The 26,662-nt window shown below is 40.0% G+C and overlaps 1 protein-coding gene across 1 annotated transcript in view; it reads left to right on the top strand.

Annotated features, from left to right (window-relative positions):
• Positions 1-20,025: 20,025 nt before the first annotated feature.
• Positions 20,026-26,662, top strand: part of CCDC6 (coiled-coil domain containing 6) — a 107,999-nt gene continuing 101,362 nt past the window's right edge. The window contains exon 1 of the mRNA XM_014833383.3: positions 20,026-20,982. Within this exon, the coding sequence (XP_014688869.1) occupies positions 20,674-20,982 (309 nt within the window). The 5' untranslated portion in view covers positions 20,026-20,673. The remainder of the gene's footprint in view (positions 20,983-26,662) is intronic.

Genomic DNA, 26,662 nt, shown 5'->3' with positions numbered 1-26,662 from the left:
GGTCACTTTATTTATTTATTTATTTATTTATTTATTTTTAAGCTGTTACGTGGTTATGGAAGGAATACTCTTTTTATTAGAAAATACACATTGAAATACAAATAGGTAAGGGGTCATGATACTTAATTTTTTTTTTCTTTGAGGAAGATTAGCCCTGAGCTAACAGCTGCCACCAATCCTCATCTTTTTTGCTGAGGAAGACTGGCCCTGAGCTAACATCCATGCCCATCTTCCTGTACGTTATATGTGGGATGCCTGTTTTAGCATGGCTTGAAAAGTGGTGCATAGGTCCACACCCGGGATCTGAACTGGTGAACCCTGGGTCACCAAAGTGCAGCATGCAAACTTAACCACTGCACCACCGGGCTGGCCCCTGTGCAGTTGCTTTATAAGGATACTTTTTCCCTTTATCTGGAGGAAATGCTTTGGCATCATTAGAGTATCCTCTTTTTCAACAATCTTCTACCCAATTATTTAGCACCTATTGATGGCCTTTGCCTGTGTCAATTATTTCATCGGGGAGGAGGATGCAGAATTCTGATTTTCTAATTATATCATTTCTTCTACATTTATTAGCTGATATTCCTTTGTAATGGAGCATTTATAGTTTTTATTAAAAAGACAGTTTCTACTCTTTGAGATAGAGCAAAAATTCCCGAAACCAAAAGCAAGAAACTGTTTCTAATCTTCCCAGTAGAAGAAGAGGAAAATAGAATTTTAATTACCATCTACAGAATGAAATTTATTTCTATAGTTACTATGTCTTTATATAAGAATTAAGCTGAAAAATCAATATCTTCAACAACAGAGTTTTAAAAAGCAGTAATTAAGTGGCTAATAATTCATTATCATATATTACCACTGCAAACATTACTTTAAGAATCAGATTAGAATATCCTTCATAAAAAGAACAAATAACCAATTGAGACAAGTGGAGATTTATCTGCAAAAATGTGAAATTATTATCCACAAAATTATATTATATTTATTGTCTTTTTAAAGGCCAATAAAGTCACCTTACTTAAAAAGTCAAATTGCAAAGAGTTGTGGGGGAAAATAATATACATATATGAAAGTTAAAAAGTGAACTAGTATTCCTTTAATAATTGATTGATGACTTCACAAAGTTAAAAAAATCAAAATTTCAGTAGAGAAGAATATGTAGTCTCTAACATTTATTTTGGAGTAGGCTCCAATAAATATTCATTCTAGGGAATGTTATGTGACCTAAAATTAAAAATATCTCACAATAAAATAAAAATGAAACCTACATACCCAAACTCCTATGTCCACTTGGTGCGTTTTCTGGTACTGCTCCATTCCTTCCCAAATTATAGAAGTATGAAGAAATTTTCTTCATAAATTTGCTACTCCAAGGAAATACTGTACTGATATTGCCAACATTATATATATTTTATTATTTCTTTTTTCCTGTGGGGAATAGAGAACTCAAGGCCTTTAACATTTTTGACTAGTAGTTTCCTGGACAAAAGAAATGTATTCCTAAATGGTGAGCCATTCCTGAAAAGCTTAGTAAAATTTCTTTTAAAATTGATGACCTTTAGGAAAAAGAGAAAGAAGAGAAAAAATAAAGTGCTCACAGTGAACAACCTAAAAAATCAAAAAATAAAGGCAATTCTCCAGATGATATAAAATTCTCTAGAGAATTCCCTTTCAGTTTTGACCACACAAGGTTAATCGCAAAGGCATGTTTGATTCTACCTCATTCTTTCCGACAAACGTGTAGAAACTGAACAATGCATGCACATCAAGGAAATGAGATTGAACCCCAGCCCCAGAACATCCATGGCACATAATATTCCCTGGCGTAGGGGCTGAATTAAATGACCCACCAGGCCCCCATCGTTTTCCAATGTGTCTTTCCAGTGCTACTTGAAGGCGACGTGGAGTTAGCCTTTGCTATTCTCTCTTCTGTCAGTTCTGCTATAACACTTGTTTTGAAAATGAGAATTTATTCCAATGCAATTGATTTATCAGGGAATGGTTTGAGCATAATGCAAATTTTGTGTTTGCTTATGTGCAGTGTTGTCTGTGAAAACACTAGGTGAGTGTAGAAAACTGCACCCAGCTGAACTGAGCTCTGAAATCGATTCACCACCAGTTTACACCAAGGCCATGCTTCCCGTGGACTATTCCCAGCCAATGACTGAGTGTAGCAGAGACGAAAGGTAGGTCCATTCCTAGGAAATAGGGAACTCATCTGACATGTCACCTTGGCTCAAGAATTCCCCATCGGCTTTCCTGAAAGTTTCTTAAAACTGCACTGAGGTCTAAGACTTTTCCTACTCAACTGTCCTTCCTTCCTTCTCTTCTCCACAGGGGTTAGACCTTTTGTCGAGGTCTGACAGCTCTCCTAGCCTCCTCTGGCTCCCTTCCTCTTTTCTCTCAGATGTATTTTCCCCAATAAATTTCATGTTCATCGTATCCTGTCTTCACATTTACTTCTCTGAGTACCGAACCCAACACAGAGATCAACGGAGCTATAGATAAAAAAAACTGGCCATGTATTGATGATAATTGTTGAAGGTAGATGGTGAGTATGTCAGACCATCCACTGTACTCTCAAAATAAATAGGAAGTCCATTACGCAGTCTATTTTGAATCTCTTTTAAAATTTCCTAGTGAAAAGTTCAAAACAAAAGGAAAGAAGGAAGGAAGGAAGGAAGGAAAATGGAGAGTAACAAACCTGGACAAGATGGTCACTCAGGCTCAACAGACTCCACTTTGTGATCACTGGTACATCATATGAGAACATGCATTTAAAAAACAAACTGTGAGGACTTCCTTTTTGTATATGTGGCTTTGAACAATACCCATTAGCAGTCAGCCCTCATTTCTCACTCTCTTGAGTCCTTGAAATCGCCAGTCAACTTTCTGTCTCTATGGATCCCCCTATACTGGACATTTCATAGAAATGGAATCAAATAATGTGTGCCTTTATATCTGGCTTCTTTCAATTAGCATGATGTTTTCAAGATTCATCCATGTTGCAGCATGTTTCAGTACTTCATTCCTTTTGGTAGCTGAATAATATTCATTATATGGATATACCACATTTATTCATCAATCAGTTCATTGACATTTGGGTTGTTTCGACTTTTTTGGCATTACGAATAACGCTACTATGAACATTTGCATACAGGTTTCTATATGGACATATGCTTTCAATTCTCTTGGGTATATACCTAGGAATGGAATTGCTGAGTAATATAGTAACTCTAACATTTTGAGAAACTTCCAACCTGTTTTCCAAAGTGGCTGCCAGTTTTACAATCCAACCAGCAATATATGGAGGTTCCAATTTCTCCATCCCTCACCAACACTTGATAATATCTGTTTTTGTTTGTTTCTTTCTTAGTGGTATGAAGTAGTATCTCATGATTTTCATTTGCCATTCCCTAATGGCTAATGATATTGAGCATCTTTTCATCTGCTGTTAGTCATTTGTATATCTTCTTTGGAGAAATGTCTGTTAAAATCCTTTGCTCATTTTTTAATTGGGTAATTTCCTTTTTATTGTTGAGTAGTAAGAGTTCTTTATATATTCTTGACACATTCCATTATCAGATGTATGATTTGAAAATATTTTCTCTCTTGGGAAATCTTTCATTTTCTTGATGGTGTCCTTTCAAGCATGAAAGTTTTTAATTTTAATGAATTCCAATTTTTCTATTTTTTCTCATGTCATTTGTGTTTTTGTTGTCATGTTTAAGAAACCAATGCCTAAGCCAAATTCATGAATTTGTTCTCTTCAAGGAGTGTTGTAGTTTTAGCCCTTTCATTTAGGTCTATGATGCATTCTGAGTCAGTTTTTCTATATGGTGTGAAATAGGAGTCCAACTTCATTCTTTTATATGTGGATATCTAGTTGTCTCAGCACCAGTTGTAGACAAGACAATTCTTTCCATATTGAATTGTCTTGGCACTCTTGTTGAAAACCAACTGACAATAAATGTAAGGGTTTATTTCTTAATTCTATTCCATTGAGCTATATAGGTCTATCTTTCTGCCAACCCCACATTGTCTTGATTACTGTAGTTTTGTAGTAAGTTTGGAAATTGGGAAGTGTGAAGCCTCCAAATTTGTTCTTCTTTTCAAGACTGCGTAGGTATTCTGGATCCCTTGCATTTCCATGTTAATTTTATGATCACCTTGACAATTTCTGTGACAGCTGGGATTTTGCTAGGGGTTGTACTGAACATGTAGGTCAATTTGGGAAGTATTGCCATCTTAATATTGTCTTCCAATCAGATGGATCCCTTTACATTTATTTAGGTATTCTTTAAGTTTTTTCAGTAATGTTTTATAGTTAAAAAACTATAAAGTGTTTAAAAACTGTAAAGCGTGCAAGTGTTGCGCTTCTTTTGCTGAATTTATTTCTAAGTATGTGTTCTTTTTGATGCTATTGTAAATGCAGTTATTTTATTAGTTTCGTTTTTGATTGTTCATTACTAGTGTATAGAAATATGACTGATTTTTATATATTGATTTAGAATTCTGCAAACTTACTGAAATTTTTTTTTTTAAAAGATTTTTTATTTTCTTCCTTTTTCTCCCCAAAGTCCCCTGGTACATGGTTGTATATTCTTCGTTGTGGGTCCTTCTAGTTGTGGCATGTGGGATGCTGCCTCAGAGTGGTTTGATGAGCAGTGCCATGTCCGCGCCCAGGATTCGAACCAATGAAACACTGGGCTGTCTGCAGCGGAGCGCGCGAACTTAACCACTCGGCCATGGGGCCAGCCCCTTACTGAACTTTTTAGTTCAGTAATTTGTTAGTGAATATCTTAAAGTTTTTTCTCCAAAAGACCATGTCATTTGTGAACGGACATGTGTTCATTTCTTCCTTTCCAAGTCAGATGCCTTTTATTGCTTGTTCTTGCCTAATTGCTCTGGCTAGAATCTCCAGTACAATGCTTCTGAGTCAATGTGGGTGAGCCTGTGATTTGGCTGTAAGGCTCTGCTTCAGGCTTTAGTTTGGCTGTGCTTGTCTGGGTTCAGCTGGATTCAGCTGGGCTTAGCTATCTCCCAGCTCTGGATAGAGGCTCCAGACTGTAGGATGCAAGTTGGGTTTAGGTCCACCAAACATGTCCCCACATTCTGTTTGAAGCTGTAGCTACCAATGATTAGTGGATCACAGGAATGCAAGAGACTATGCCCAAGCCATGAAAATACCCTTAAAGCCTCTGCTCATGTCAACAGGACAGGAAGTACACTCTGCTCACAGAGAGAGGACATTGCAAAGGTAAGTAGAAAAGGTGTGAATGTATATTTTTGTTAGAGGGGAATGAGTGACTGGGACCAATAGGCCCAATTTTTTTAAAAAATGCCAGCATAAAGATGGCGTTGAGGACAGGTTAGAAAAAGTGCATTACATCCATAGAGCTCTTTTTTTTCTGCCGCTGTATTTTGCATGGGCAGTTTTTTTTCAGATCTGCTATTTAATCAAATTAGTTCATTCATTTGTTCATTCATTCAGTCAATAAATATTTACTGTTTTTGTGATGCAGCTGCCTTCCCATGGCTCTCTCCTTGCAGGTTCCAGGAATGACTCCCTTGCCCCTTCAGGTCCAGGGGCGATAGGTTCCTGCTCTCCTCTTTGTGTGCTTCCTTATACTCTGCCCACACTTCTCAATGCCAAAGAAATTAGTAAAAATAAAACGACTTAGTATGAAGTTTCACATTTATCATACTTCTTTTTGTCCTAACAATATATCCCTCCAGGAATATGCAGCCAAAATATTGTGCTTTATAGTGCATTGCTTTTCTATTGCTGCATAACATATTACCACAAATTTTGCAGCTTAAAACAACACAGATTTATCACCTCACAGTTCTGTAGGCCAGAAGTGCAGGCTGGCTTGGCTGGTTTCTCTGCTCCAGGTTTCACAAGGCCAAAATCAAGATGTGGGCCTCCCTGAACTCTTATGTGGAAGCTCTGGGGAAGAATCCACTTCCAATCTCTTTCAGGTTGTTGCACAAATCAGTTCCTTACACATGTAGGATTAAGGTCCCCATTTCTTTGCTGGCAGTGAGTGAGGCCACTGTTAGCTTCTAGGAGCATCTCTCCAGTCCTTGCATGTGCACCTCCTATCTTCACGCCAGCAACAATACGTTGAATCCTTGTCATGCTTGGAATCTCTCTGACGTCCCTTTCTGCCACAACTCTGTTTCCAGTCAGAGTAAATTCTCTGCTTTTAAGGGTTCGTGTGATTAGATGGGACCCACCTAGATAATCCAGGATAATTTCCCTATTATAAGGTCCATAATCTTCATTACATCTGCAAAATCCCTTTTGCCATTTTATTTTTAAATTTGTTTCCACTCTTTTTTTTGTAATAAATTATTTTTAAGAGCAATTTTAGGTTCACAGCAAAATTGAGCAAAAGGTACAGAGAGTTCATGTATATTCCCTTCCCCTGCACATGCACAGACTCCCCCACTATCAGCATCCCCACCAGAGTGGTACATTTGCAACGACTGATGAACCTACATTGACACATCACTTTCATCCAAAGTACATAGCTTACGTTAGCATTCACTTTTCGTTCTACAGGTCTGGAAAAATATATCCACCATTATGGTATCATACAGAATACCCTTTTGCCATTTTAATGAAAAGTATTCATGAGTTCTAGGGTTAGAGTGAGGGCATCTTTGAGGAGCTGTTGTTCTGCCTAACACATGCAGACATTTAAAAATTTCTTCTCTCTCTGGTTGTGCCACCAACTTGATATATAATTAAGATTATTTATTTCAGTTAGTTTTTTTTTTAACTTTTTGTTTCAAAATAATTTTAGATTTACAGAACAGTTGCAAAGACAGTACAGAAGATTCCTATATTCCTTTGTTGTAGTTAGTTTTTGATTTTAAGGAATTCGTATTTTTTAATTAAAACGTTTTGTTTTGTTTTTTAATTATGCAAAACATTTACATGGTTCCAAAATCAAAAATCCTATAACCAGGTACCTTCTGAGATTTATCTGTCATACCCTCACCTTCCTGTTCTTCTCCTTCAGAAACTACTCTCCTCCTCCCTCCAATCTGCTAATATTCCCCGTTGCTGATACAGCCCTCAGCCTTTCTTTCCTGAGACAATTATTCTTCACATTTGTTCCCTCTCTCCTCCTATATCTTCTATCAGGAAAGGGGGAAAATACCATGATGAGTCTTAATGATACTTACTGCCCAAGTAGGGCAGAGGCTGGCAGATGCTTCAGATGGAACATTCAGACTGCATCCCGAATCACCCATCACACACGAACCTCTCCTTGAAATCGCTGGATATCAATCAACCTTCTCAGAATTACTTACACTGACCGTATTTTCTATACTCTAAAACACCATGAAGAGTACATCAGTTTATAACATTTTGAGGGGAATAAAAGGACACTTCCACATTAAACAAACACGGAGATTATAGGGTACATCTGAGTATCAAAAGTGTAAAAAGTGCAATATGAAAATACATTTTAGAACAAGGAAAAATGGTCCAAATCATTCTATAGTTAGATTAGGCCTACCCTGATGACTGCCTTCTTTCTTGTATTTACATTCTTCTCATTTTTTTCAAATTCATCAGGGATATACCACAGCCTGCACCTTTCTTGGAAGTACATGTTATAATATTTTTAATTAATACAGTTGATTCTTGTTATTCACAGTAGTTATGGTCTATACCATGTGTGCAAACACTGAATTAGTGAATTAGCAAATAGTGAATTAGGAGCCACTGCTCCTAGGGGAAATACAGATTTAGGTTCCTACAAGCCTCTGGTCATAGTGTTTTCATCGACCCATCAATATACAACCCTGTTTTATACAACCCTGTTTTATGTGTGTTTTTCTTTAAAGACACTCCATATAATGTGTATTGTTCATTCATTAACACTGAACTCATGGACAACAGCATTATAGCTCATGTCTGAAGGCAGCTTATCTAACACACGTTATTTTCTCCCTCAGGCACATCACAGCCTTCTTGCACTTAGGAACAGTAGACAGCACTTCAGCACTATGCTTGAGGGCCATCTTAAACAGTGAACCCATCAACAAAAAGCACAAAAATGGGAAACATGAAGCACTAAACAGCCCATAAAAAAGACACTTTTTACAGTCTAAGAGCTGAAACAAAAAGGGAGACTGTTCTATCTCAGCTAGGAACACGCATGTCAGGTAACTCAAGTTTTTCAACATTGTACATGTCTGTGAATGACCACAAAAGCACCACATGAATTGATTTGGGAGTAACAAATAAATTTTAGGAAGTAGGCAAATTCACAAACAATGGAATCCACAAATAATCAGGATCAATTGCATTTCAAATATACAGAAAAGTATTGAACAGTCTGGCATGCACAGTCCAGCTTTGTCAAATCTTAACATTTTGTTACTATGTCCAATCCTTTATATACTTTTTTTTTTTTGGTGAGGAAGAGTGGCCCTGAGCTAACATCGGTTGGCAATCTTCCTCTATTTTGTATGTAGGATGCTGCCACAGCACAGCTTGATGAGCAGTGCGTAGGTCTACACCCAGGATCTGAATCCGAGAACCCAGGGCCACAGAAGCAGAGTGCATGAACTTAACCACTATGCCACTGGGCCGGCCCCTATATACTTGCTTTTTAAAGAAACAAAACAGTAGAGACACAGCTGAAGCCTTTTGTTATCTTCTCTCCTTTCCAAGAGACAAACATTATCTGAATTTGGTGTTTATCATTAAATATGCCTTTATATATTTACTACATATATAAGTATTCACAATTGATCATTGTTTTGCCTACTTTTGAACTTTATGTAAATTGTATCATATGCCCTATGTTTCTGCTACTTATTTTGTCTCCCCTTAACATATTTTTGAGAATTATCCGTGTTGATACATATGCTCTACAGAATTTGTTTTTCTTGCTTTATAGAATAAGTTTATCCACTCTCTTGGGGATGAACATTGATTTGTTCCTGTTTTGCTCTTCACACAATTCTGCATATTCTTGTTAATGTCTCCTTGTGTACATGTGTAATTGTTTTCTAGAATGTATACTAAGGAATGGAATTGATGGATTATAAGAAAAGTGCATTTTTAACTTTATTAGATGTTACTAAATTGTTCTCTAGTTTACATTTCCATCAGCAATGAATGGGAAAAGAGAGTTCTCATTGCTTCATGATCTCACCCACACTTGAATTAAATTTGGTGGCCAATTTGAAGACTTTGCAAGGATATCTCACTGTGGCATTATTTTGGATTTCGCTTACTACTAGTGAGATTATTTTGTCATTTGTTATGGCCGTTTGGTTTTTAGCTTCTGCTGAATTGTCTGATCAATATCCTTTGCTTTTTTTCCTTAGTAGATTGTTCATCTTTTTTCTTATTCACTTGTCGGAGTTGTTTGTATATTCTGGATCGTAATCCTTTGTCAGTTATATGAGGTGCAAGTATCTTATCTGCTACAGGTAGTCTTTCAGAGATCCAGGCTTACCGAGGCTCTGCAATCTTGACTTTGTGTCTTCTATCGTGGCCTTGGAGGTCAGTGGGTTATAAAGGAAAAGAACATGGAAGACTGTGGGTGAAATTTTTTATTCTCCACGTGTGGCAGTGGCGTACATCACTTCCATTTATATTCCATTCTGGGGAACGCTGTCATATGCCCGTACCTAACTGCAAGGGAGGACAGGTTAAACAACTATATTGGTCCTGTGCCTAAAAAATGAGAGAATGATTTTGGTGAATATTTAGCAGTCTAACAGTTCTTAACTTTTTTTTTTCTTCTTCCACTGCCCTTGTCTGGTTTTAGTATCGGATTTATATAACCCTCATAAAACAGTGTGGGTAATTTCTTTGTTTTCCATTTTCTGGAACAGTTTGTATAAGGCAGGGATTACTTGTTCTTTGACTGTTTGTTAGCACTTTCCTATAAATCTTTCAGACCTCAGGGGAGAGTTCCTTTTTGAGAGGAACATTTTAAACTTCTGATTCAATTTGTTCAATAGTTATGTTCAGGTTTTCTTTCTGTTCTTGTCAAACTAATTTTTTCTACAAACATTGTACATTGTGTCTATATTTTTTATTTCTTGCCATAAAATTGCTTAAGGTATTTGCCCCCTTCTTTTTTCCTTGCTGAATCTTACTACCTGTTTGTCTAGCATTTTGCTACTTTAGCAGCATCTCACGTTTAATAAGTAGATTGTAAATTATCGTTGTTATAAATTTCTATTTTCATATTTAACTCACTTCTGATCCACAACTTATTTAGAAACTTTTAAAAACTTCTAAATATATATGTTATTTTAGTTATTGCTTATTAATAATTTCTCATTTAATTCCATTATAATCAGACAGCTTGATACTGAGTCTTTGGAGAGGCAAGAGATCATGATTGTTAACAGTATATGCCCTATAATTAAACATTTATCCTGCCTTTCTGATAGAAATTGTATATCAGGATAAATAATCTCAGCTACTGAGAAAAGCTCTTCTTTACAAAAGAATGATAGCTAATAGATGTAGAAGAAATGACAGAACTAGATAATTACCATTTTGAACCCTAAAAGAAATTACTGATTGAAACTAAGATCATCCATGGATGCTGAAACCATTAGGTTAAGTGATGATGGGAGACAGGATGACAATGTATCCCATGCCAAGATATTACCCCACCAATTATTTGCTGGGAGAAAAAGGTAAACCATAGCATTACAGTGGAGAAACCTGGATGCCACCACTTTAACTCAGTGATTAATCTTTTTATTTTTTTTGAGGAAGATTAGCCCTGAGCTAACATCCACTGCCAATCCTCCTCTTTTTTTTTTTTTTTTTTTGCTGAGGAAGATCAGCCCTGAGCTAATATCTGCACCCATCCTCTTCTATTTTATATGTGGGACACCTGCCACAGCATGGCTTGATAAGTGGTCCATAGGTTCGCACCCAGGATCCAGATCAGTGAACCCTGGGCAACTGAAGTGGAGACTGCAAACTTAACAACCGTGCCACCATGCCAGGCCCTCAGGGTTTAATCTTAGCATCCATTTTTAGTCAACAACCAGACATTATGTGCTTCCTGATGCATTGCAATGTGAAGTACACAGCATCAACCATGAAGCATTCCTGTTAAAAATGCTTAACCTGAATCTAAACAAGATTTAGACATAAATTCTGGTTTCCAGGACATAGAAAGGGCAGAGAAAAAAGCTAAAAAAATATCAATAGGAAAAATTGAGCAAATCTAGAAGTGGGATATCCTACAAGTGTCTTCAGTGTTTTAATGACATGAAAAAAGTTATAGGAGGGATTAATTAAAATTAAAGGGACTGAAGAGACAAAAGAACCAAATGAAATGCAATGTGTGGTCTTTGATTAGATCTTGGTTTGAACAAGACGGCTGTAAAAGACATGCTGGAGACAAGTGGGAAAATTTTAATATTAAAAAGATATTATATGGCATTAAGGGAGTTGCTGTTAATTTTATTAAGGATAATAATTGCATTGTAATTATATAGGAAAATTATTTGGGGTGAAACATTATGATGTTTCCATTTTACTTTAAAATACCTGTACATCCCACTCTCCTCCTTGGAAAGAAAAAAAATTGTTCAGATTTATTTCCTACAGGATAAAATCCAAACTCCTTCCTGTGGCATAAAAAAATGCTTCAAACCTGGTCTAATTTACATCTCTAGTCACCTGCTCTCCTATAGCTTATGCTCTGGCCTCACTAAATTTCTCACTGGTTTTTGGCCTATACCATAAACTATGTTTTTTCCTACTCAAAATGCCCTTTTCTACCTGATCCATATAACTGTTAAAATTGACGCCCATGTATATGCACACACTTGCTCATGCATACTCACCCAAACCAATATTACACATATTTTTGTCCCTTTTTCTGGCTGAGGAAGATTTCCCTGAGCTAACACCTGCTGCCAATCTTCCTCTTTTTGTATGTAAGCCTCCGCCACACCATGGCCACTAACAGACTAGTAGTAGATGTCCGCAATGAGGAACTGAACCTGGGCTTCTGAAGCGGAGTGCACCGAACTTAACCACTAGGCCATTAGGGCTGGCCCCAATATTATCCATTTTAACGGTGGCAAGTATAGCCATTATAAATGTATAAAATATACACTGGAAGGATACATATCTATCATGGAGAGAAGGTGTTGGAATCAAACTGTGAGTGATTGATAAAGAGGATGTAACTCTAAGTTTTCAATTTCTTTCAGACATAAGGAAAAGACTAGAAGAAATATGACCAAATAGCAAAACTGATTAATTCAGGGTGTTGAGAATGTGTGCCTGTGTGTATCTTTTAAATTTTTCTCTCTAAGAAAAGAAAAGTGCGTGTCTGTAGACTGCAATCGTTTGAACCCCTGGTTTCGAAGCCTGGGGAATTTTCTTAATTTCTTTTAGCCTGAGCTTCCTCATCTTTAAGACAGGGATAATAATAGTAACTGCTTGAGTAGGGTTGTTGTGAGGATTCAACAGGTTGATACATGTGAAGCGTGAAAGCATTTAGTCAGAGCTTGGCACAAAGTAAGCACCTAATAAATATGAGCTATTACATGTTTAGACCTGCCTTGTGGCCTAGTTCATTGTCAGTTTTGATAAACTGTGTGCCCCAAAAGAATGATTCTTCCATAATTATTGGGTGCAAGGTTCTTTCTCTTTCTGTGTATACATACATTTAATCAAGCTTGTTAACTGTGTTCAAATCTTCCACATTCTTAGTAATTTTTCATTTGCTTAATCTCTCAACAGAAAGATGTGCTACGACCTAAGCAATTGTGGATTTGTCAATGTATCCTTATAATTCTGTTAATTTTTGATATATATATTTTAGGCTATATTACTAGGTGCATAAATTTTTTTTTTTTTGAGGAAGATTAACCCTGAGCTAACATCTGCTGCCAATCCTCCTCTAACATCTGTGCCCATCTTCCTGTACTCTATACGTGAGATGCCTACTACAGCATGGCTTGACAAGCAGGGCCATGTCCGCACCCAGGATCCGAACTGGCGAACCTCGGGCCGCTGAAGTGGAACATGTGAACTTAACCACTGCGCCACCTGGCCGGCCCTAAAAATTTTAATTATTATATTTTCCTGGTTATTTGTTCCCTTAATTACTGGGTAGCTACTTTCTTTTAAATTTTATAGCATTCTTTTAGGGACTTATTTTAATATGGCTTCTCCAGTTTTCTTTTGGTAGATATTTGCATAATATATCTTTTTTTCATTCTTTTACTTTCAAATTTTTTAAGTCCTTAGTTTTAATGTCTTATAGTCTGGTAAAAAATATGGCTGGATTTTTTTTCTTTTTGTCCGATCTGATTCTTTCTGTATTTTAATAAGTAGGTTCAGTTACAGTTACTATGCTTTCTGGTATATTTGCATAAATTTCTATAATCTTTGTGTGTGTGTGTATGATTTCTATTTATTCTGATTTTCTCTGGTTCTCTTTTCTCCTTTTATTTTTTTAAACTTCCTAGTGCCTTTAGCAAGTATTTGCTCTTCTATTTTATTTCCCTTGACTGATTTGGATGGTAAAAATTCCATTTCTATTGCTTTAGAGGTTTACTTTAAAATTTTGATGTGCGTTACTCAAATTAACAAAAACTGAAGTGAGTCATAATCTCTACTCTCCTTTTGAAAATAACAAAGTCTTTAGTATGCCTTAACTCCAGTTCTTCTCTACCAATTTGTTGTTATTTTCCAGTATTTTACTTCTCCTTAATTAGTAATTATTATTATTGTTGGTTTTTAAACTCCCGTTTCTCATCATTATTATTATTTTATATTTATGTAGTCAGTACTTTTTAAAGTATATCCACTTCCTTCCAAATTTCTTTGCTCACTGTTCTTTCTTGTATCTTTCTCCTTCTAGAAGATCATCTAGAAATTCTTTCAGCTGGACTCTGTTAGTGGTAACATATTCGTCTTAAAATGTCTTTATTTTAGTCTTATTCTTGAATAGTAGCATAGTGGTACATAGAATCCCAGTAAGTTATTTTCTCTTAGGAGTTTGATGTTATTATTGTCTTATCTTCTGGATTTTATTGTTGCTATTAAGAAATCTGTTAACACTTTAAGTGTAGGTAATTGTCCTTTGTAGGTAACCCCTATTTTCTCTTTTCTATCTGGTTTTATATAAGATTATTTATATTTTTTTGCACTTCTTCTTCAGAATGCTTACCAGTATGTGTTTGAATTTCTCTCGGTACAGCTTTATTTTTATTTGTCCTATACCATTCTCATTTTACCTCCTGAATATGACCATTCATATCTTCTATCAATTCTAGAAAGTTTTCAGCCATTATCACTTCGAATATTGCCTCTCCATTCTTCTCTTTGTCCTGAAATTCCTGAATAACTATTAGCTGTATGTTGGACCTTATTATTCTATTCTCTAAGTCTCTTATTTGCTCCTATATCTCTGTATGTCTTTGTATTGCATTCTAATTTCCTCAGATCTATCTTTTACTTTGCTAATTCTCTCTGCAGCTGTGTCCAATTTGCTAATGAATCTACTCCTTGTGGGTTTTAAAACGGAATCACTTAATAAAATGAAAAACTGCTCAGGTGGCAGTTCACTTGTTCCTAACTGAAAGAAGACAATGCTAACAGAATAAGAACAATGATCAGATAAGTCTCTCCCATGTTAGTGGTTAGAACAAGACAGAAAGAAGGACACTCTGCAGCCACAAAGATGACTAAACATTAGTGACTAACATGAGTGACTACTGCTTCTCTGTCAGTGATAAAGTCTAGCCCTACTTTAACATTCCTGCTTCTTAGATAAAAATTATCACGATACTCAATCCCAAATTTCTCCACTTCTTGACAACTTCTAATCCAGAACTGACCCCTGCTTTCTTAAACTGTGCTTAGATTCAAGCACAAAACTTAGGATAAATCCCTCCCACAACTCCTCTGGGGTGCATTCTCCTTTGTTGCAGCAAGCTAAATAAAACTAGCTTTTTTGACTTTAGTGTGTTCCTGGTCTTTGGTTAATAGGCTTCAGCCTACTATATTTTTAAGCTCTAGATGTTCTATTTGTGTTTTGGTTTGTTTTTTTTTGTAATTCTGTCTTCAATTCTGACTGTGTTTTTCTCTCTTGTGCTTTCTAGTCCTACTTTTATGGCTCTAGCTATTTCAAACATACTTCATTTTATCCAATCCAACTCTATCCAACACTTGTCCTAACTGAAGTTGTAGGGTTACCATCCTGCTCTAAATTGTCTTCTAATTTTCATTCGAAACGGATTATTTCTTTGTGTGTTTTATAAATTTCAATTGTTACCTCATCTTCATTTTGAGACTGCTTCCAGAGTGAATTTGTGCTTGCTTCTACCAGGGGCACTAGGGATATTTCCATGCCCGCATCCACTATTTTGTGTTAGTTTATTGTTTTGGTTGGATTTTACATAGAGTACAATGACCCTTTTTAAGTATGTTTGATGAGATTTGACAAATGTATACATGTGTATAACCATATCTACAGTCAAGATATAGAACATTTCTATCGCCCAAAGAGTTCCCATGCCAGCCCAAGTTTGTTTTTTTTTTTTCTTCTTCTCCCCAAAGCCCCCCAGTACATAGTTGTTATTCTAGTTGCTGGTCCTTCTGGTTATGCTATGTGGGACGTGGCCCCAGCATGGCCTGACGAGCAGTGCCATGTCCGCGCCCAGGATCTGAACCAGCAAAACCCCAGGCCACTGCAGTGGAGCACACAAACTTAACCATTTGGCTATGGGGCTGGCCCCCAGCCCAAGTTTTAAGATATGATGTCATATCTTTGGGGTTTCTGGATCCTATAGGTAGTATGACGTATATATGTGAAGCTCTTAGCTCCATGAAGCTTAGGTCTAGGTTACAACTTTTCCAAAGAAACTGTTTAAAAAAAAATTTGGAATAAAGTTTAAGGCAAACAAGCTTCCCTGTTGTTTTTCTGTTTGCTGGTAGAGAGACTTTTCCCACTAGTCCAGCCTTTCAGTGTGCATGTAACTCTTTGATGGTTTGTAGGTGTCTTAGTCACACATTCCTGCCTTGTATGGCCCCTAGGCCTCAAGTCTTGTCCCTGATGGGTGTTAAACTCAAACGTCATGGTTAACAAGACCCATAGTGCTACTGCCCCAGTTTCAGCTGCCAGATTACTACTTTGGTTTACAGTGCCCCACCCCTCCTATTTTTTGATTCATACCTTTTATTGAAGCATAATATACATATAGAAAAGCACAGTGATCATAAACATATAGGTCAATACCTTTTCACAAGTGAACATACCTATGTAACAAGTACCCAGATAAAGAGAAAGAACACTGCTAGAAATCTCCTAGAGTCCTTTCCAAACACTATCTCCTCCCAAGCAGAATCATTCTGACTTTTAACATAATAGATTAATTTTGCCTATTTTTAAACTTTATAGAAATACAATCATGCAACATATAGTCTTTTGTATCTGGCTTCCTTTGTTTATCACTATGTTTGTGAGGCTCACTCCTTTTGCTTTCTGTAGTTGTGGTTTGTTCATTCTCATTCCTGTGTAGTATTCCATTGCATGAATATGACAGGATTATATTGTAGGTGGATATTTAGGTTGTTTCTAGTTTTCCTCTTAGCTTTTGGAGCCTGGGATTTCCTTTTACTCTTTCAAGCTCTGCTGTGTATTTAGTAGGATTTAAAAAAGCACTTCCTGGCCAGCAATTCTGTATGATCTGTGTCAAGACAAGTTTTAGGTTTTGTAGGCTGCCAAATTTCCAGACCTATAAGTCACATGTTTCATTTTTTCTTGAAATTCTGACTTGATTCTCATCTGATTTACTTTAGCTGGTGACTTGTTTCTTTAGACTGCCATTTGTGAAAATGGTTTTGATTCTGGTGAACCAATAATGAGTGAACGCAAACAGGAGGGTAGAGATGAGACACATAATCCATCTTGTAATCATGGTCTCTTGCTTGGGTGGGACATTGCATATGCAAGGCTAGTTTGATGTTAAGTATACAATATTGAAAAAGCATGTTAAAGAAATGGAGTCATTGAAGAAAAGCAATAGTAGGAAGTGTGGATATGGTTGTTTGGGTTCAGGATCTCCTGGCTAGTTGACACGTGGAATGTGAAATGAGAAGGAGACTCTCTTGATGGTTTAGGGGTATGTATGTAATTAATGTGTTGCCAGAAAAGCCACTCCAAAGTACACCTGCTTTCGCCCTGCAAAAGTAATTGTTCTAGGAGACCAGTAGCTCTCAACTGGGGGTAATTTTGCCCTAAGGGAATATTTTGGCAATATCTGGAGACATTTTTAGTTGGCATGCTCTTGGCATTTCGAGGGAGAGGCTAGAGATGCTGCCTAATATCTCACCAAGCGCAGGACAGTCCCCTCCCCACCAGGCCAATGAGGAATTTTCCAGCTCCAAGTGTCAATAATGTCAAAGTTGAGAAACCCTGTACTTCCTAGGACTAGTCATAGCTTCTAAATCAAAAGTGTATTTAAGTAAACACCATCAAGTACCTTTCAAGAAATGATAGCACCATCGTGCACATTCTTCTATGATTCTATCCAAATGCTGACATTTTATGATAGCCAGCTCATACTTGGCTCACTCCAATCTTTTTCAAAACTGTAATGATAGCTCCTGTAACCACCAAATCCACTCAGAGTTTGAATAACATCACTCATATCTGACATTAAAGTAACTAGATATGTACAGCAATTTATTTATAGCCATTAAAAATTAAACAACAAATTTTCTCTATGATTTATGCTATTATTTTAATTTTACTATTGAAAGTTCTAAGGCCATAGAGTAAATCAGCTGCACAAAGGGCATTAGACAAAGATTTTGGTGCTGTGCCTTGCAATTAGACTGAAGATATGTTTTTCCTTTACTGTTACGTTTTCGAATCTGGAATAGGGCAAGGGTAAATTTCATTATTTCTCCAATGGAAGTGATTATCTAAATTTGTCTCTTCTTCCTCCAGGCAGCACACACTGCCATTTATTCTTCTGATTCATTTCCCCTAGAAAGCTGAGAAGGAGTTTTATAATGATATTATTGGTTTTGTAACTAGTGTTTCCATTGTAATGCTATTACTGAACCAATGTTGTGATAAATGGTCTGTTTACAAGGGGAATCACTTTTACAAGAAGTAGAAAATTAGACACGCTTCTGCTTTGCAATAACAATAAAAACCACAGCGAACAAATATTCTCCAGTTTATTCCCATCTGTATCAGCAGGGAAGCTTTAGAAGATGGCTTTCCCCCTAAAGTCTCCTAAACACGATTACTGCCTACAAGTGCCATGGCAAAATGCACTTTCCCTTCAAATCCTATTCAAGACCAATACATTCTTAAGCTTGCCACAACATGGGTCCTTTAAGAAAGCCAGGCGCTGTAAACCCCACCCCTCTGCTAACTTGAAGCAGAAAGTCGGCCTTTCTGAGGCAGGCAGTTGGTGATAAAGCTGAGAGTGAGCCAGCTTGCCCCCTGCTTTGCCTGGAAGGAATGTTTCTGTTGCAATAAGCTCTAAAAGTGGAATCTTTAAGATACTATGGCATAGGGAACAATAGAAACTTGTGAAGTATGGAAGCCAGACTCTCTTAAGATTTTATCACGGTGCTGAATAAAGTGGAAAGAATGCTGTTAAATGTGAGTTTCCTCCTGTGGTGCTACTCCCTGCTAACGTTCCTCTTCCATTTCACCCAGCAAGTGAGTTTTCCAGAAGCCGTTTCCAATTAAATGAGCTGCTTGTCTCATGTACCCGATCCCCGAAAGGAAAAGTCAGGGAGAGACATAAATTTTAGTGAAAATTAAACTGGATCACTTATAATAGAGCTATTTACATTGGCTATATGTTTCTGAAGAGCAAAGCCAATTCTTTCTTTGTTTTTTCCTGCCACACCAACAATGACTAAGTTCAGAATTCCTCTAGCGCTAAACTAAAAAATAACCAAGAGAAATTAGTTTAGCTGCAGCTGGCATTTCTGAGCTGTCTGCTAAAAGCAGCCATCTTGGTAAAAGATGATGTCATTTGGAACACTTGGAGTTTTAGTTTATTCTGTTACCAGTTTCCATTAGCCATTGAATAACAGTTTAATCATTAGATCAAATTTAGCTTTAAAGACAATGGAGGAGCGGGAATAAAAATTGTTCCTTTCCCCACCTCTTTATCCTGCCTAACATCTTATAAAATTTTCTAAAAGTTCAAAGCGATCGAAACATTTTTACACTTATTTTTTCCAATTTCTGTTTCCATATGTTTGCTCTTCCCTTAATTAACCCTGGATAATAAAACTAGTCTGGTCACTTTCACTTTCCAATTTTTATACGTAAGTGAAAGCTGTTTTGTGTCAACAGTGTAAAGTGTTTAGAATCATCTCACCTGCTGGGCCAATTTCCTGCAAGCCTTTCTTTTGGAGGGGAGAGGGGTATACAAGTTTTGATTTTGAATTTCTTGTTTCAAAACTAGAACCCTGCATTAGACTACATTAGAGTAATTAATTTGTTTTATTTTTGACCCGTTAAAGTTTTCTAGGAGCGGGCAAGACGACAGTAAGGAAAGACGATGGTTATGTTGCAGTCTCACTTATTTGTATAGCGTAATACTATGTCTGCAGATACTTTGGAAAATTGGCGCTTAAAGAGATGTTTCAATCCACAAAAAGTGTTTATCATTTTTTCTTTTTGGATTAGATAAATGTTAGTGTCTTAATCCTACTGCGTGACATGTCCCGGCACTGTTTGCAAGATGCAAAGAGAAAAAGGAAAAAAAAGTTGCACCTTGTTTAAACAATTGAACGCTGTGTGCTTTGTGAGATTATGAGCAGTACAGAGGGCGGTGTGTCTCTGCAAATTCTTTCTTAACGAGGTTAACCTGTGGCTGTTGTTTCAGGCCCCCCCCTCCCCCACCCCCCCTTCCTTGCAGGGGAACTTTCTGTTCTCTTAGCCCTATCCAAAGCTTCCCAGTCAAACTCACTGAGAAGATAAAACTGAAAGGGCTGCGTGTATGTTTGAAACAGACAGAGGGAGACACGAGCACACACAGTCTGCGGAAGATGGGGCCACGACTCGGCCGGGGCTAGATGCCGGAGCCGGGCTGACCTTTCCACGTGTGCCCAGCACCTGCGAGGCCAGGGGGCCCATTGGGTTTCCTTTTTCCAAGAGCGGGCGCGAGCCCGGAAGAGGCTGGGCGGCCGTGGGTTTAGGACAGGGGGCTCGGAGGCCCTCCCTCGGAACACGTGCGGCCGGAGAGCGGCGGGTGCTGAGACTGGCCTGGTTCTCCCGCACCGGCAGTGCCCGGGCCTCCCTGGCCCGCCGGCCGACGCCGGGAGGCGGGCCGCGGCGGCAGCGGGCGGGTCCCGGAGCTTTCGGCAAGCTTTGCAGGATGGCCTAGTGAGCGCGCCAGGCCCGGCTGGAGCTAGCCCCAGTGCAATACTGCCCGAGCCCGGGCGGGGTCTCTGTTCTCTGGCAGAGGAGGTCCCTTGGCAGCGGGAAGCTCCCTCTCTTTCTCTCGCCGCCGCTTCGAGTCTGCGCCCTGGTGCCAGGCGCCCAGCTCGGCGCTCCCCTGTGCTCGGCCGGCGCCCACTCATTCGCAGCCCAGCCTTCGCCGCCGCCGCCTCCCTGCTCCTCCTCCTCCTCCTTTCCCTAGCCCGCCGCGGCCATGGCGGACAGCGCCAGCGAGAGCGACACGGACGGGGCGGGGGGCAACAGCAGCAGCTCGGCCGCCATGCAGTCGTCCTGCTCGTCGACCTCGGGCGGCGGCGGCGGCGGTGGCGGCGGGGGAAGCGGCGGCGGTGGGAAGTCGGGGGGCATTGTCATCTCGCCGTTCCGCCTGGAGGAGCTCACCAACCGCCTGGCCTCGCTGCAGCAGGAGAACAAGGTGCTGAAGATCGAGCTGGAGACCTACAAACTCAAGTGCAAGGCGCTGCAGGAGGAGAACCGCGACCTGCGCAAAGCCAGCGTGACCATCGTGAGTGCCCCCGGGGGGCGCGCCGCAGCGCCGACCTCCGCCCGCCCCCGGGAGAGGCTGCACCCCGACCCGGGCAGCCCCCGGGCTCCCCGAGGCTCCCGAGGAGCCGCAGCGAGCACAATCCCAGTCGAGACCTGCGGGCTCCCGGAGGGTGGGGGAGAGGGAGGCGCCCCTTCGGGACCATGCGGGTCTGTCCTCCCCGGGGGTCTCGGCCCCTCATGGGGTGCGGGAGAAGGCTGCTGGGACAACCAGGCACGGAACGCCTCTGGGGAGGAGGCCGCTCCCGGGCAGAACTAGAGGCTGGCGGTGTGACTGGGGGGCGGGGTGGGACTTTTTTCAGCCCTAGTACGCCTGAGGGGTGCGCCCAGAATCTGGGGAGCCGTAGGCTCAGGGAGAGTGAGGAAGCTGGGGCCAGTTCCGGGGGCACGGCTTGGGTGCGGGGGGTGCGCAGCTGGGCTGGGCACTTCGCTGGCATCAGGACAGCGCTAGCTGGATCACTCGGGGAGGGGGCGGGAGAGAGTGGCCGGGAATCCGGGAAGTGGAGTTTTCTGGCCAGGATCGAGAGGGAAGGGCGGGTACCGTAGCTGATGCTCCCACCTCCGTTGGAAGTCCTTTCCTTGGTTGGGGATGGGGGGTGTTGGCGGCGACGGCGACGGTGTACAGCCAGGAGAATGCAGCATCCTATACTGGCCTGGACAGAGTGAAGGGTGTGCTGAAACCAGGGTGAAGGGTAGCGACTGACTCCCTTGCTAAGCCAGATGTACGTGTGTTTGCTTCATTGGTGGTGGAATGTCTAGGGGTATTTTGCCTCTGAGCCCAGAGACTTGACGCGAGAGGAGGCTGGCTGTTCTGTTTCCACCTGGCCCCTGGAGGCTTCCCCGAAGCGGGTAAGATTAGATGCATAGGTCTCCTTCCTAGTGTAGCAGGCATTTAGAAAGGCCACTATAGCCGTGATGAGGCTAAACTAACTGGAAAAAGTACACTGTGTGCTCTCACCTAACTTCCCTGCCAGCTAGCCACATCATTAACATGCAGAATCCCCATACAGACACCTCTATTCAGATCAAAACGGTTTCCGAGCCAGGAGCAGAGAAGAAAATGTCCAGAAATCAAGGGGATAAATTCCCATAGCTGCCGCACAATAACTGATTAGACTGAACCTTCAGATGGAGAAAAAGACATAAATTTGGGGACGGATCAAAGATCCCACTCTGGAAGTGGAATGGGGCAGGTTTAGGATGCACCTGTCCCAAGAAAAAATCTTTAGTGGAGGAGTGAGTGTGTAGGTGTGAGTTGATGTGGATGCTCCCTCAGTGCTAGCGCATACGTGGGAACTGGATGACATTGTGAATTTGCTTAAAAAGCAGGTTTCTGCCCAAGTGTCAGTGTGATTGCCACCCTAAACAAATTGATTATAGACAGACAGTTTGCTCGAATTTAGTCCTGGTGAATCGAATTGGAGCAACATTCACATATGTCCAGACTGTAAAGTTCTTGAAATGTCCTTTTGGTAGGAAGGGGGAGGAATTTGCAGAGGCAGTCACTTCCAAGCCTCCTCTATTGCTTTCTTGGCTGAGAGAGATCTCTCTGCTGAGTCCGGGTTTGAGAAGAGGGGGAAGCTGGTGGAAGCAGTTTATTTAAGGTTTGAGTTAGTAAATGAGAGGGTTAGTTTCTTGGAGAATGTGAACCATGGAAAGCAGTAAAACTTAGATGAAACAATCTCTAGCCTCTTGGGTACAGCGAGCACTTCAGGCTGTTTTTGTTTGTTTGGGAGGGAGGATAAGGGGGTGGAGATACTAAGAAAGGGTTATCTGTTTGACACTTTAACCATAATAAAAGTAGGTCTGTAAATTGTGCACAAACATATTGGCTTTGCACAGACACATTCATTCCTGGTGTAGAAGATCAGAGGCCTTCTGAATACTTGGTTTGAAGAGTGTGTAAAGTGGTGGCTTTATTTCTTAGCACTTAACTCTCACCTGAAACTGACATCCAATCAAATATACTTTGTAAATATTCTGTCGCCCTCCTGAGTAGTTTTAAAATTGTTTTGGATGACAGTTTACAAGTACTAGGAACTTGTCAGTTCGGCTTTAATCTCTGATTAATATATGCAAGGAGCCAAATAAAAGTGCTTGTGGTTTACCTGGTTCCTTAGTACTTGGCAGGTGTTATTAAGGAGCCGTATGACAAATGCAGAGAAGAGATGCCTTTAAGGTTTTGAGAGTTTTAACTGACCAAGGACCCAGATTGTGTTGGGGTGGGTTCGACTTTAGGTATGTAATTTGGGAGGAGAAATGTGTATGACTCCATGAAATGGGTCTGTGAATGTAAGGAGTCCATTGAATAACACTGTGTGGTAGTTTATGTTAAGGTTAAGCTGCACAGCCCCTGACAACTCTAACTTAAACATAGCCCTTGCTGGTAGCTGCCTAGGAAGTTTGTGACAAGTCCTAGATACTCAGTTAAGTGAAGGCCTTCCTAGATTTTTCACTATTTTAGTTAATTTGAAGGGAAGATGGTACCATAATCCTATTACTTGCCTTCCTGGCTCTTATTAGTTCCTCTATTACAATGTTAACTTTGATGTTCTTGACCACTAAAGGTGATTATGGCTGTCTTTTGTTTTCTCTGAACATATTCAGGAAGGTATACTGCTAATCAGCCACACTCTGGAGAAGAGAGAGGTGCCAGTGTTGTTTGCTTTTGTTTAAACAGACTTTATTTTTTAGAGCAGTTTTAGGTTTGCAGCGAAATTGATCAGAAGGTACAGAGATTTCCTATACTCCCCGCCCTCCCCCATAACAACCTCCCCCACCAGAGAGGTACGTTTGTTACAACTGGTGAACTGACACTGACACATCATGATCACGCAAGGTCCATAGTTTACATTAGGGTTCACTCTTGGTTTTGTACAATCTATGGGTCTGGATAAATGTATAATGACACGTATCCACCATTATAGTATCATACGGAATAGATCCAGTGCCCTAAAAATCCTCTGTGCTCTGCCTTTTCATCCCTCCCTAACCCTTGGCTCTTTTTACTGTCTCTATAGTTTCGCTTTTTGCAGAATGTCATGTAGTTGGAATCATACAGTATGTAGCCTTTTCAGATTGTCTTCTTTCACTCAGTAATATGCATTTAAGGCTCCTCCATGTCTTTACATGGCTTCATAGATCATTTCTTTTTAGGGCTGAATAATATTCCATTGTCTGGGTGTTTATCTGTTTACCTGCTGAACGACTCGGTTGCTTCCAAGTTTTGGCAATTATGAATAAAGCTGCAATAAACATCCATGTGCAGGTTTTTGTGTGTACAGAAGATTGAGCTCATTTGGGTAAATACCAAGGAGCGCAATTGCTGGGTTCTATGGTAAGAATATTTTTAGTTTTGTTGAGAAACTGCCAAGCTGTCTTCCAGAGTGGCTGTGCCATTTTGCATTCCCACCAGCAGTGAATGAGAGTTCCCGTTGCTCCACATACTTATCAGCATTTGGTGTTGTCAGTATTCTGGATGTTGGCCATTCTAATAGGTGTGTAGTGGGATCTCATTGTTGTGCCCTCTTTTTTTAAGCCGAGTCCAAAAGCCGATAGAAGCTCTTAACCAGTGATCATTTTGCTCTCTTTTGGTTTATAAGTGTTTTTTCATGGTCTGTGTTCTCAGCATCTGCATGGTAGAGGTAAACATCATCGATGGGGAAGCATCAACTGGACAAGGCCCTTCATCCATGTCTGCAGGTGTCCAGAGCATCTGGGGGTCATGGCTTGTCCCTAGTGTATTTTACTTGGGGCTTAGAGGTAGAATGGAATGTTTTGAGCGATTATCCAGTTTCTCCCAGTAAATCAGCAGTTGATCCAGGCTGATGATTACAGATCATAATTTCTACTTTGGAGTGGAGAAAAACAAAAAACAAATGTTCACTCACCCTATTTGAGTAGCTTTTAGGTGTTAGCCTAGATTTTAGCTTAGATCTATCTGGCTTGCACTATCTCTCTGGCTTTTGGGTGAAAATGTAATTGGAGATTATCTGATTCAGTGTAGTGAGAGGTGTCCAGAGCTGCTGGTCTCTGAGAAGGTGAGGAAATGCAATTGTGGGCAGTAACTGGATGGCTTCAACGTTCTGCACTAGTTTCTGGTGTTCTCAGAGCGTAAGCAGGGCTTCACCCCGGTGTGGCTACTTCTCTAAGGTGGATGCCTTTTCTAGACCAGTTCAGACCTTCAGCATGTATTTAGTTTGAAAATAAAGGCCTGTAATAAACTACTAGTATTTAAGTGTCTTTTTCTAACTACAAAATTAGTCCTTCATTATAGAAGTTTAGGGAAGTAAAGAAGTACCAAGGCATTTTGAAGTTCTAGTAGAAAAACATGTTGCTATAGCATGATCAGAAAACCTGGCTATTTTAAACATCAACAGGGTAATGGTTTCATTAACCGATAAAAGCCACTATATAGTTAATGTTGTGGATTTTGGATTATTTACTCTGGAAGCGTAATACACTATTTTCCATTTTTAAGACTTCGTTTTGGCAGACTCTCTGAAGCTATCAGATCAACATTGCCCTTGTAAAGAGGTACAGTGTGTCTTTTTTTTTTCCTGGTTAAAAAAAAAAAAATCCTAGATTCTTATGGAAACACCCAGCTGTAGACACAACTTTGAGAAAAGTATGACCTCACTGTTAGGACTAACTGTACATAGGTCCAGTCTTAAAGACGCTATTCTTAGATTTCTTTTGCAGCTCAAATCTTCACATTTGTTCCTTCTGTGTGTTTCATATAATTTATTTGTATTGGTTAAAAAAACACAAAACCATACAGAAGGTTGTGAGAGGCTTTTACAGTGTTCTCCTTATTTATTTTGCTGGGTTTGGGGAAGAGTTCAGAGAATGACCAGTATCTGGTTTGTGGTGACTCTTGTTCAAGGCCAGAGAGACTGGTCTAAAGCAAAAAGCTAAAGTAGTCATTGCTTGCTTAAAAACTTTCAGTGGCTCCCCATTGCCCTCTGGGTCCAGGTAAACTTTCTAGTGGTTTACCAGGCTTTGCATGATTTGGCTCCTGCTTGCTTCAGAGACACAACCCTTACATTCTCGAAGCTCTCTGCTGAATTGCTAGTTCTTGGAATTTCGGTAGGTTTCTCTGGCTCCTTTAGCATGTACCTCCTGCCCTTAAATGTTTTTCCCTACTCCTCCTCTCCCTTTTGCCTTGTAAATCCAAGTAGACTGTACTGCCTCCACCACCCCCACCCCAGTGTGCACTGGCACGGCCTCATTGCCAGCCACATACTGGGTTATGTGCCCGTTCATGTCCCACAGGACCCATCTATCACTCTCCTGCCCCCTTCATATAGGTCTCCCCCAGTAGATGTGTAAATTCCTTTGGGGACAGAATTTGCCTTGTTCATTCCCATTCGTCAGTGCTGGCATGCGGTAGACTCTCAGGGGAATGTTGGGTTGACTCCAGAGGCATTGGATGATGAAGTATTTTTGGTTTTTTACTGGGTTGAGGGTGCTCATCCTGTCTCCTGACCTTGTGCTCATAGAGCCACTCTCCTGCCTGTGTCCTGAACCACAGCAAACACCATCTTTGCCAGAGTTGGTTAAACAGGCTGGATGGATGAATGGATACACTGTATATTTGGGGGTCCACTGCACTCAGGGTGTGCCCCAAGCCCTTGCCTTCT

Source organism: Equus asinus, chromosome 2 (genome assembly GCF_041296235.1).
Source record: "Equus asinus isolate D_3611 breed Donkey chromosome 2, EquAss-T2T_v2, whole genome shotgun sequence".
NCBI classification, from domain to species: Eukaryota; Metazoa; Chordata; class Mammalia; order Perissodactyla; family Equidae; genus Equus; species Equus asinus.
This window is presented reverse-complemented; position numbering and strand designations above follow the sequence as displayed.